At 50.0% G+C, this 12,480-nt stretch overlaps 1 protein-coding gene across 2 annotated transcripts; it reads left to right on the forward strand.

The window, feature by feature from the left end:
• The first annotated feature begins 8,872 nt into the window (after positions 1 to 8,872).
• Positions 8,873 to 11,200, forward strand: LOC124696822 (MA3 DOMAIN-CONTAINING TRANSLATION REGULATORY FACTOR 2-like). 2 transcript variants are annotated; one of them, XM_047229483.1, is made up of 2 exons: positions 8,873 to 9,041; positions 9,136 to 11,200. In XM_047229483.1, the coding sequence occupies exons 1-2, from the start codon at positions 8,973 to 8,975 to the stop codon at positions 10,999 to 11,001; spliced, it is 1,935 nt and encodes a 644-aa protein (XP_047085439.1). In that variant the 5' UTR covers positions 8,873 to 8,972; the 3' UTR covers positions 11,002 to 11,200. The 2 variants fall into 2 exon arrangements, with proteins under 2 accessions (XP_047085439.1, XP_047085440.1); XM_047229484.1 differs by having other exon boundaries at positions 8,933 to 9,041; positions 9,119 to 11,200.
• Positions 11,201 to 12,480: the final 1,280 nt, after the last annotated feature.

Consider the following 12,480-nt stretch of genomic DNA (forward strand, 5'->3'; position numbering starts at 1 on the left):
GGTGGCTCAGGAATTCTTTCTATTCTCCTTGCTAGTCCAAACAACAACCTGCTTATTTCCAAAACTATCCAGTGTATCATCATAATTGGCTTGCGCCAACAACGCTCGCATCTCGACTTGCCATAGGGAAAACCTTGTGTCATAATACAACAGCTGAATATCGTACTTCATGATAACCATAAGTCGATAAAACTGTGATCACAAAGTAGTACAAGCCAGAGAAAAATTCTTACTAGAATTAAAATTGCAGAGCAAAAACTGGAAAAGGTAGCACCTGATAGTGTCTTAGAGGGACGTAGCAATACGGAGAGCCGAAAAACCAAAAACAAATCTGAACCAGAGGCAGATTGTCTTCACGTGAATTAGCAGAATCGGATTTGATACCTCGCCTCGGAACTTGAACTGAGCTGCTTCATGTACGCGTACTTTGAACCAATCTGGCAATCCTCCGATGAAACACACGTACAACTTCAGTCAATCGGGGACAACGCCGAACAAAATACTCAGCAGGCCGGAGGCTACGGATGCATAAAGATGGATGGCCAAACGCATGCACGTACATACAGCTTGAAATCGATCCGGTACTCCACCTTGATCCACTCGCGGCCGTAGAATCAGACGGAAGCAAACTAGAATAAGGCCGCACGAAAACGGATCGGAACATCGTACCGGACTCGGTAACTGAATCGCGGAACGGTGATGCATCTTTTCTTGGTCTGAGCAGACGCGATTTAGATCGCAGGAGATGGCGCATGGAACGCCGACGAAAAACTGCGATCTCTGGATCTGATCTCACGAAACCACAAACTTGTGAAGTTGCTTGATTGCTGCAAGACGCGGCGATTGATCCAATTGATGCTGCGCGGTGCTGCCCCAGGAGCTTAGTGGAGAAATCTCCCGGGGCAGCGGATCGATCTTGAAACCTTGTGCTCTGATACCACTTGTTACAAAACCGCGCAAATAAAAGTAGATCAAACAAGAACAAGAACAAAGATTTTTACGTGGAAAACCCAAACGGGAAAAACCACGAAACGCACGGCGGCGCTCTCACTATAATTGGAGGAGTATTACAATACACGAGAGGACAGACCCTCTACGTGCTATCAATATGTGTAACTTTCTCTCATCTATTCTATGACTACCTTGTACTATATATAGGGGCAAACAACTCTCTTTCTTGGTGGACACGAAATAGAGTTGTAGATGTGCTACGTCTAGCACGGTTGGTACGCCGTAGTCCGTTAGGACTCCTTCCATAGTACAACAGGTAAATAGATTTCGGATCACCATACAACATGTCACACGACAAAGCATCACTCCTTAAGGGCATCTCCAACCGGGCGATCCAAACGGACGCGCTGGGCCGTCTTTTGGGTCGTTTGCGTGGCCGAACGGACACCCGGACAGCGCCCCGCGTCCGCGTGTCCGTTTGGGTCGCACGCTGCGCCCAACGCGCGGACGCAGCGCATTGGTAATAAAATAAAACAAAAATGAAAATAAAAAAGGAAAAGAACAAAACATAAATTTAAACTAGTTGGTCATTAAACTTAGCCCTATTTTGGGCGAATTTTACACAAAAGAAAGCCATATATGGCTTTAAACTAAAAAAAAAAGCAAACCCTAGCCAGGGTTTGCGAGCACGCGGTGGCCGCCGGCGGTACTACCCCCGGTAGTACTCGTCATCGTCGGCGTCGATGACGACGACGCCCCGGCGGCGACGCGCTGTTCCGGCTCGACACGCCGGAGGGCACCGGGGACTCCGGCCGGGGGTCCCACTCGCGCCCTTTCCCGGGCGGAGTGCGCGTTCGGCGGGCTCGCCGGCCTGCGCAGCCGTGCCCTCCGCGCGGACTCCTGTCGGAGCTGCTCCTCCGCCTGCGTGGCCCGGCGCTCCTCCTCCGCCAGGCGCGCGGCCCGGCGCTCCTCCTCCCGGAGCGCCGCCTGACGCGTAGCCTCCTCCTGACGGCGCGCCAGCTCGAGGAAGGCCCACGCGTCCGCCCGGGCGTCCTCCCGGGCCTTCTCGGCCGCCTCCTCCGGCGCGGAGGTGCGCGGCGTCTCGGCGAGGAGCGGCCATTTGGCCAGCTCGTCGAGGTCCTGCTGCTCGCGGGACGCCGCGAGCGCCGCCTGCGGCTCCGGGTCGTTCTCCTCCTCCGGGGCTGCGGCTGCGGCTGCGGGCCGGGGCGGGGCGCGGGCTCGTTGATGTAGAGGCCGCCGGGGCGGCGGCCAGCCCGCCTAGCAGCGCGTGCCTGGCTGCGCGCGAGGCCGCGCCGTCGCGGATGCGAAGCATGTGCGCCGCTGCGCATCGTGCTCCACCTCGAACCACAAGTCCCAGTTGGGACTTGCGTCGCCGTACGCGGGGTCCTGCCGGAGGTCCGCCGGCAGCTGAGCGCGGCGCCTCCGGATCTCGGCGTAGCGGGCGCGGCTCGACGCCGGGATGGGCGGCACCGGAACCCGATCCGGGCTCGGGTGCCGGCCGTGGGGAGGTGCACTTCCCCCACGGCATTGGGACGCCGGCGTCCCGGAACATCCGCGCCACCGCTACGGTGACGTAGATCCGCTCGCGTCACGGGAGGCGCCGGCGGCCCCATTGCGAACGCCGGCGGCGCGACTTGCCGGCCGCTGCCGGCCTCGTGGTCGTTGGCGGAAGGCTCGAACTCGCGCTTCGGGGCCATGGCGGCGCGGAAGCTTCGAGCTCGCGCGTGCGGCCGGAGTGGAAAGTGGGGACCGGATAGGGACCGTCCCCTTCCCCGGTCCACATTTAATAGGACCGGGGCACCGACGAGTGGGCCGGCCACGCGGACAGGGCGGACACGCGAGGACGCCGCGTGCCATCCGCGGCCACGCAAACCCGGCCCAGATTTGGGCCGGGTTTGCGTCGTTTCGGACGCCGCGGCCGTCCGCTTTTGCGGTGCGTCCCCGCGTTGGGCCGGGTTTTTGTCCGGCTGGACCCATCCGGACGCGCGGGCGCGGGATGGGTCGCCCCGTTGGAGATGCCCTAAGGGCAGCGATGCGTTTTAAGAAGCGCCGCACGGGAAGGTGAGCGGTGCGGCGCCTCCTGTTAGATTTTCCCTTGAATGTTTACTGCCTCCATCCTAAAGTTTAAGGTTTATATTATTTTAGAGAGTCAAACTATGATAAGTTTGATTAAGCATTTACTAAAAAATATTAACATGTAAAATAAAAAATTAATATTATTAAATAGACAATGAAATATATTCTCGTATGATATCTACAAAATATTATATTTGTTGATAGATTATTTTAAAAGTTTGATCAAACTTTAGTTGGTTTGGCTTTTCAAAAAAAATATAAGCTTTAAGCTTTAGGATAGAGGTAGTATTAACGAAGGCTAAGTGTGTCCCTAGCAAGTGAGGACCACCGTCAGCCTGATGTGGAAGAAGCTTATCACGACTACTCCTCTCGAGGTACGTGAGAAAAAAATAGCCCGAAACCCGACCGAGGTGAAAAGAAGAACTATCGCCACGGCTTGCCACTCGCATCCTAAGAGCATCTTCACTCGTTGGTACCCCCTAGGCCGAGATCCGGCGCAAAATAGCGCCAGATTTGAGGCAAGTTTGGCGGGGGAGCACCGAACTCCCACTCATCCGCCAAGAAATCTTCATGGTACAATATGTATAATCCTCGTTGTTCCTGCCGTCGATGCCACCACCACGCAAGATAGCACCCCCTTCGTGCAGATGTCGAACATCAGGTGACCGCCGTCAAGACCACGTTGTGCCACGCTTCTCCAAGACTCGTCATCGTCGATGCGCTAGAAACAACGCCGCTCCTCCAAGAAACCATCCATTGGTCCTCGCGGCGATGCAAACCTCCAAGATTGATGCCCCCAAGGAGGGTACGGCGTAGAGGTCCGATCCAAGGATACGTTTCTCCTTGAAGGAAGCGGAAAGAACAACCTCAATTATGTCTTCAAGAACACACAAGGCATCGCCATCACCGACTCCACCCAAAGGCCGAAACATAGGGTTTTCACCCAGATCTGCCACACCAAGACTCCATCCAGCATCACGTACAGTGGAGCGACCAAGCCAACCACCTACGGTAGAAGGAGGAGGCCACCCTGTGTACTTCACTTTGCAGGGGATCCGCTAAACACCGCCGAACATGCCCACGCTGCCTTGGGCACTCGGATGTGCTGCATGAGGTCGCCGGATAATTAGCACGGATTACAAAGTAAATCTAATGGATTGGATACATTTTTATAGTTGCAACTCCACTTGTAACTGAAAAAATCTTAGTTGCAACTCAACTTATAAATAAGTGCATGAATCACGATGTCACGATGCAAAAAAAGTGCATGAATCACGATGCAAATCTAACGTTATACTGAGCACTAACTAAGCTATGAGAACTGCCAATTCCCTTTGAAAAAATTTATATACACTACCCAAAGGGTGTAGGAGGGAGTACGATAGTTTTACTCTTCCCTTGTTCCACTTGGAGAGATAATAGTAGCAGAGTGCCCTCGTAAATCTCAAGAGACCAACTCTTTAACGCGGTTTTTCTAGGGGCACCGCTAGCTACCGGTCATCCATCTTCCGTTCGTTTGTTGTTTGAGATTCGAAACTGGGACCTTGGTATTTATCTTTCTTGTTAGGTATTTCTTGCTGCATGTGGAATACAGATACACGATACGTACATAATAAATGTCTAGGCCACTCCATCAAATGATACCAGGGAAGTCAAAGAAGATAACCAGAAGGATTCAAGGTTCAGTGAAGCCATTAACTGAAAATACACAATTTGCTTACACAATTTGTAGTAGGAAGAACTGAGTCAAACGTTAATCTGAACTTCAATTTCTACAAATTTATAACTGACAATGTCTGAGAAAGAAAGTGGGACCAAGAGTTGATTTTTTGAGATTTGCTCCCAAGAAGTTGCAGTTCTCGAATTACACAAACATCAGATAGTATATTAATCATCACGTAACTAAGCTATAATTAGGTAATCTCCATCCCGGGACACGGGATGATAGCAGTTATTGCACGAGAACTCAACCACGTAGGTGGGCCTCAGATGAGAAATAATAGATGAAAAAAATCTAAGAGTAGGTATTAGGCCGGTCATAGTGCATAGTATCATATACTAGTATCATGCATATGATACTTGTCTATGATACTATCTTTATAGTGAGTGCTATTATAGAGTAGTATCATAAACTTCTAAATTCCGTTTAATAAAAAAAATAAACTTCTAAATTTATTGTTTTGTAGAATCCCAATGTAAATCTATGTACAAGATCAATTTGGCATTTACTTTTCTCGTAACATGCGCTATGATACAGTATCCACCTATATTACTCTAATCCTATCTCTCCTCCTTAATTGCATGCCACATCATCATTTTTGTGGGCTAGTATGCGTGATACTACCTATGATACTAGCACTATGACCAGCCTTAGCATACGCCGTGCATGGCTCTTCACATTGGCTCATCTGGTTCTATCTCAACGGATGTCCATTGGTTCATCTCAATGCATGCATCCTGGTAAATCGGATCTATAAGTTCAATTGCCCCGTGCCCATCCCAACACGTGTCCGCTGGTTCCCTGGACCAGAAACACACCAGTTGGGTGATCCACTCCGGCGATGACACATTGCGGTAATGCCACCCCTTCCATTCGTTTCCCAGGGGAGTAAAGTCTGTTTTAAACCCTGGACTTGTAGGAGTAGTCTGAGCCGAACCCTGAACTCCCAATCCCTGAATTCTGGACCCTAAACTCACGATTCCTGGTCATTAGGACCTCAAACCTCGTTTCACGCCGGGATTACCAGACGTGGCTCACATACACCGGGATTGCTACGTCTCCAGAACTCACGGACTCATGGGCCAATAGGCCCAATAGGCAACCACGACCTCGTCCCTGTACATGAAAAGGTCATTGGCCCAAGTGCCAAACCCTCGTCTCATTTCCTGATTTCCCTCGCCGCGACGGCAATGGCGAGAAGGAGTTGATCGCGGCGGCAATGGCGAAAAGGAGTTGATCGGGGCAGCTTGTACACGACCTGAGCCTGGAATCGTTTGTTTGATCTCAGCCTGGAGTCGTTTCTTTCCATCTCCATTCTGGTTGGTTCGGTTTTGCTCATAGGCTTAGATCGGCTGAGGTCTTCAGCTTTACTACATTAATCAGGTGAGGATTAATACAACCAGTTTGTTCTCTTACTTATGCAAGGGCATGTGCCCACTAGTTGATTCATAGTTATTCAGTCTATTGATGTCTCTTCCTTTTACTTGCACTAGATCTCTTATGTTCCGTAATAGGAGGTATATTCCTGCTGCACCTACTTTTGGTTCATCAATCTTAGACTGTAACTGATAAACAATTAAACAATGTGATTCAAAATCGATTGAAATATTGATACGCTAGTGACAACAGTAATATTGATATGTTGAAGTTTAGAGTTAAACAGCATGAAACCAACAGTCTGGCTTATGGCTTAACCTTACAGTATAATAACGATTGAATGATACTACAGGCTTCTTGACATTCTTCTCTACCTGAATCCAGTAGGCAATAGTGACAAAAAAGTTCTGGCAATTAGTTTTTTCCATTGAAATAATGACTGAAATTATGTTCACAATGCAGTACATGGAGTCGGCTGATATGCTTAATGTTCGATTTCACTTTCGTGGGAAGTTTGTGCGCATTGGGCCTCAGTTAGATTACGTTGGAGGTGACAAAGGGATGTCAATCATAGAGCGCAACAAGTTGTCTTTCAGGGAGATCAAAGGCCATCTAACAGATCATACCGATGTCAAGAAATCAATGAAGTGCGGACTTTGCGGTACGGCTGGACATAATAAAAGCTCATGTAAAAAAAATCCTGAAAGAGGGCAAAAGAAGAATGCTTTCCTAGCGAAGGCGGGGAAGAAAATGAAGGCATCTGAGGTATAGTTTATTTGTTAACTACTTCTAAAATTATTTTTCAAATGATGTCTAATTGTTGCAAACCATGATTCTTTTTTGTTGTCTAGCAAGCACAAACGGATGGCCAGGTCAATAGAAACCATGAAGTTCATGCCAATGGAAAGAGAAAGACTGAAGGCCATATAAATGATGTCAATAAAAAGAAGGCAAAGTGATTGTCTTTACTTGTTTTCAGTTTTATTATCGAACATGGTGTACTTTTTATTTGTATTAATCCTGATTATAAGTGGAGTTTAGAGTTTGATATACTGGCATGCCAATACGGCTATTTCTGTCGCAATGTCATAATACTTTGTAGTTGTGTTATGTTGTAAGCATATGCACAAAACCTTGCTGCATTTCAATGGAAATTCCGTAGCTCCTTCATAATAACCGCAATTTAGATTCACAAATCACTGCAAATCGTAAGATAACCATAGTGGCAATTGGTGATAAACACTAAAATTTCAGCGCAATTAATTCATAACCACTGCATTTGATAAGCACTACAACTGATAACTCACATCTGATATTCTTCTTCCCCTTTTTGAAAACTTTGAGTTAGCAATTTACTTACAATCTCGTTGAAGTACTGGAGTCACCCAGTCGGTGCCTACGCTGGGACTGCCGCACAGGCAGCATACGCGCATCGCCTGCCGGCCGCCTACCTCCTCCGTTTGAAGTACGGCGACAACGTGTCGCGTAGCGCTGCCAGCGGAGGCCAAGGAGAACCCGAGCGCCGCCCCTCGCCGCTTTCCCTTCCGCGGCATGTCGAGGCCTCGCCGCCGGTCTCCTCCTTCCCTTCCGCCGCTGGTCGGGACCCGACCATCTCCTCCTTCCCTTCCGCCGACCTCTTCTTCCCTTCCGCCGCCTGTCTCCTCTTCCTCTTGTCGGTGTCCTATTATTTCCCTTCGTATGCCGGTGGTCGTCCCTCTCCTCCGTTCTTCCTTTTCCGATGGGGGATGGTTCGAGAGAAGGAGAGAGACAACAAAGAACCCGGTCGGTCGGCCCAATATCTTTGGTCCCACAAGTCCCATGTGGCATGGTGACCAAGCGATCCCAGCGCTGTTGCGGGCCACATGTGCTAGTCCTGTTTGGAAAATGGGATTTGGCTCTGGTGGCCAGGAATCGTGAGTTTAGGGTCCATAATTCAGGGATTGGGAGTTTAGGGTTGGACTCAGACTATTTCTACATGTTCAGGGTTCAAAACAGACTTTACTCCTATGATACTATCTTTATAGTGAGTGCTATTATAGAGTAGTATCATAAACTTCTAAATTCCGTTTAATAAAAAAAATAAACTTCTAAATTTATTGTTTTGTAGAATCCCAATGTAAATCTATGTACAAGATCAATTTGGCATTTACTTTTCTCGTAACATGCGCTATGATACAGTATCCACCTATATTACTCTAATCCTATCTCTTCTCCTTAATTGCATGCCACATCATCATTTTTGTGGGCCTAGTATGCATGATACTACCTATGATACTAGCACTATGACCAGCCTTAGCATACGCCGTGCATGGCTCTTCACATTGGCTCATCTGGTTCTATCTCAACGGATGTCCATTGGTTCATCTCAATGCATGCATCCTGGTAAATCGGATCTATAAGTTCAATTGCCCCGTGCCCATCCCAACACGTGTCCGCTGGTTCCCTGGACCAGAAACACACCAGTTGGGTGATCCACTCCGGCGATGACACATTGCGGTAATGCCACCCCTTCCATTCGTTTCCCAGGGAGGAGGCATGCATGCATGCATGAACACATAAAAGCCATTCCATCTTCCGCGCTCGCTCTTCACAGCTCTCTCTCAATCGCTCCCTGAGGCAGAGCTGTCCCTACCAAGACAGAATAATGAACACGGGAGCTCCTCAACATTTCATTCCATTTTGATTCCTTTCTAACTGATCGATCATACCTGCACATGTAACCCGAGTTGTGTGTCCAAGGCGCCTGCATCTGGTGAATGCAGGAGGCATCTGCACCTCAAGGCGCCTAATTGGACGGTATTAACGAAAAATTGCAGAGAATTCCCCAATGGAGTCCAGCCCCAAAGGCTCTGTTCCTCGCGCTCACGCGCCGATCAAGTGCCCAAGCACCTGTGAGGTAATTAAACCAGTGTTTATCCTTGCAATTTCTTGTTGCTATCGACTTGAGATTTCCTCTGCGATTTTACGGATCAGAAAGGAAAATGGTTCAGGACGTGGACCAGCTGCGGACTCCTTCGGTGTCGTCCCAGGAATTCATCGATTTCAAGAGGAAAGCTACCACGATCGTGGAGGAGTACTTCTCTACGGACGACGTGGCCGCGACGGCGAACGAGCTGCGGGAGCTCCGCGTGCCGTGCTACCACTACTACTTCGTCAAGAAGCTGGTCTCGGTGGCCATGGACCGGCACGACAGGGAGAAGGAGATGGCGGCCGTGCTGCTCTCCTCGCTCTATAACGACGTCATCGACCGCCCGCAGGTCTACAAGGGCTTCTGCAAGCTCACCGAGTCCTGCGACGACCTCTCCGTCGACACCCCCGACGCCGTCGACATCCTCGCCGTCTTCGTCGCCCGCGCCATCATCGACGACATCCTGCCCCCGGCGTTCCTGGCGAAGCAGCTGCCGTGCCTGCCGGACGGGTGCAAGGGCGCCGAGGTCATCCACAGGGCGGACAAGAGCTACCTGTCCGTGCCGCACCACGGGGAGATCATCCTGCAGAGGTGGGGCGGTATCAAGAACATCACCGTCGAGGAGGCCAAGGCCAAAATCGTCGACATCCTGGAGGAGTACCTGGCCGCCGGCGACACGGCCGAGGCGTTCCGGTGCATCAGGGACCTCAAGATCCCCTTCTTCCACCACGATGTCGTCAAGCGCGCGGTCGTTCTTGCCATTGAGCGTGGCGGGGCAGCCGAGGGCCACATCCTAGACTTCCTCAAGTCGGCATCGCGCGAAGGTGTCATCAACGAGAGCCAGATGATCAAAGGCTTCAACCGGATGATCGACTCTGTTGACGATTTGACGCTCGACGTGCCGAACGCGAGGTGTCTCCTGAAATCCATAATCCTGAAGGCTTCGTCGGAGGGCTGGCTGTGCGCGTCGTCCCTGAAACCGCTGGGCCCGGAGCCGAAGAAGGCCGTCGAGGACGACGCCGCCGTCAAGAAGCTCAAGGCGAAGGCCGTGTCGATCATACAGGAGTACTTCTTGACAGGGGACATCATCGAGTCGGTGAGCAGGCTGGAGGCCGAGAACAGATCGTGCTCACCCTCCGTCAATGCCATCTTTGTCAAGAAGCTGATCATCGCGGCGATGGACCGGAAGAACCGGGAGAAAGAGATGGCTTCCGTGCTGCTGTGCTCGCTCTGCATGCCACCGGAACACGTCGTTGCAGGGTTCCACCTCCTGATCGACGCCGCCGAGGACGCCGCGCTGGACAACCCTGCTATCGTCGAGGATCTGGCCATGTTCTTTGCCAGGTCGGTGGTTGACGAGGTGATCGCGCCGTCGGACCTGGAGGCGATGGAGGAGGAGGCAAGCCGCCGCAAGGCGTCGGGCTCCCCCGGAATGCAGGCGCTGCGGAACGCCCACGCCCTGCTGGGAGCAAAGCTCTCCGCAGAGCGGATCCTGCGGTGCTGGGGCGGCGGCGGCACTGGCAAGGCCGGGTGGGAGCTGAGCGAGGTGAAGGAGAAGGTTAGCAAGCTCCTGCAGGAGTACGACTGCGGCGGCGGCGTACGGGAGGCCTGCCGGTGCATCAAGGAGCTCGGCATGCCGTTCTTCCACCACGAGGTCGTGAAAAAGGCGCTGGTGTCGATCATCGAGAAGCGGGGCAAGGACGAGCGGCTCTGGGGGCTGCTCGACGAGTGCTACGGCCGCGGCCTCATCACGCCGAACCAGATGACCAAGGGCTTCGAGAGGGTTGCCGACTGCGTCGACGACCTCGCGCTCGACGTGCCGGACGCGAGGGAGCAGCTCAGCTGCTACGTCGAGCGCGCCAAGAAGGGAGGATGGCTGGACGCCTCCTTCTCCATTACGAGGCCGGGGCAGGCACCAGTCCCAGATGGCATTGCTGCTTCTTCGTGAGCGCCGGTTACATACATGCAACACTACTGACATTCCAGGGGAGTTTGTTCGATTTGCAGATTTACGCCGCCATTATATTACGTGTATGTATCTTCAGGTACAAGAGAAGGCGGTCGATTAGGAGTATATATGTTCCCACGAGAATGATGTTATAGGATAATATAGGGAGTATGAACTTCCAGATTAGGAGTTTTTCGTGGCGTTTAGCGTGGAGGATTTGTGTATTGGAGAGTTTTTGTTTGCCATTTTCTCCTATACTGTCATATGTGGTTTTGTTTTGTCAATTGGTTGTTGAGGAAATACTGTACAATGTTACTCCTTGCTAATATGAACATATTTATTTTTGGAGCCTGGGCCGAAATTAACTTTATTCCAACAATTTGCAGCAACATTTCGACATCAATTTGACCACCCTAATCCTTATCGAGCGCATGCTTGAACAAAGTATTGTCGGTGAAGCCATATCCGATTCGCTCTCACAACTGTGTGTGTGATTGGTTCATAAGATAGCTCCAAAAATTATTGTGTGTTTGTGTGTGCCTGTATGTGCATTTGTGCGCGTGTGGGTGCATTTGGGCGTGTGTTTGCAGATGCGTGTGTCTCTCTCTATCTTTACCCTAATAATGCTGGACTTACGGGACAGATTGTTATGGAGAAGCCTTACGGGATGACGTGGCAATCTGCCGTGAATCTTGATGAGTAATATTCGGAGCAACTGTTGCAAACTCTCCAATCGGGCTAACCCACGTTCCATCCGTAAGATAATCCCGTAAGATGATTCCGTAGGTGTAGCATTGCTCATCTTTACCCTCCCTTTCTGCTTCCCTCGGTGATAATTGTGATTTAGCTCATCGTCATCTCATTTTTATCACGTGCCCTAATGTTGATGATCTTGAAATGTATTACCCGCACTTCCTCATTAGTTTGAACTTCTGCATAAATACAATATGGTAATAAGAGCTGAGATATTTTGAATTCAAGACCTTGCCAAACATGTTATTAATGAAAATGATCGTGGCCTTTACCGATCACATATATAAGGCTTGGAAGAGCCTAGAAACAAGGAGAGTCTTGAAAATATTGCCCCTTTCCCATCTCCATACTTTTTGATGAACTGGTTGATGCGTAAATTCAATAGATGAAACTTTCATAATTTTGCTCAAATTTGAGTTTTGGCATGGTCGGAATCCAACTAAGAATCTACTTTTTTTTTCAATAATGGTCGAGATAAAAAAAGACCCTACCAACACATCAAAGACATGTTTATTTATTTCGAATTTTAGTTGCGCATTTTCCATGCTACTTGTCAATTTTTAATAATTTTTGGGGACTAACTTGCTAATAAATGCCAAAAGACTTTTTTGTCACCACTGTTTATGTCTATTTCAGGTATTTTCGTGAAATAGGAACAATGAAGGAGAATTGGATCAATGAGTTTCTGAAAGGATCCAACAACCACGGAAGAGAACCGCCAAGCGA

Source organism: Lolium rigidum, chromosome 3 (assembly GCF_022539505.1).
Source record: "Lolium rigidum isolate FL_2022 chromosome 3, APGP_CSIRO_Lrig_0.1, whole genome shotgun sequence".
NCBI lineage: Eukaryota > Viridiplantae > Streptophyta > Magnoliopsida > Poales > Poaceae > Lolium > Lolium rigidum.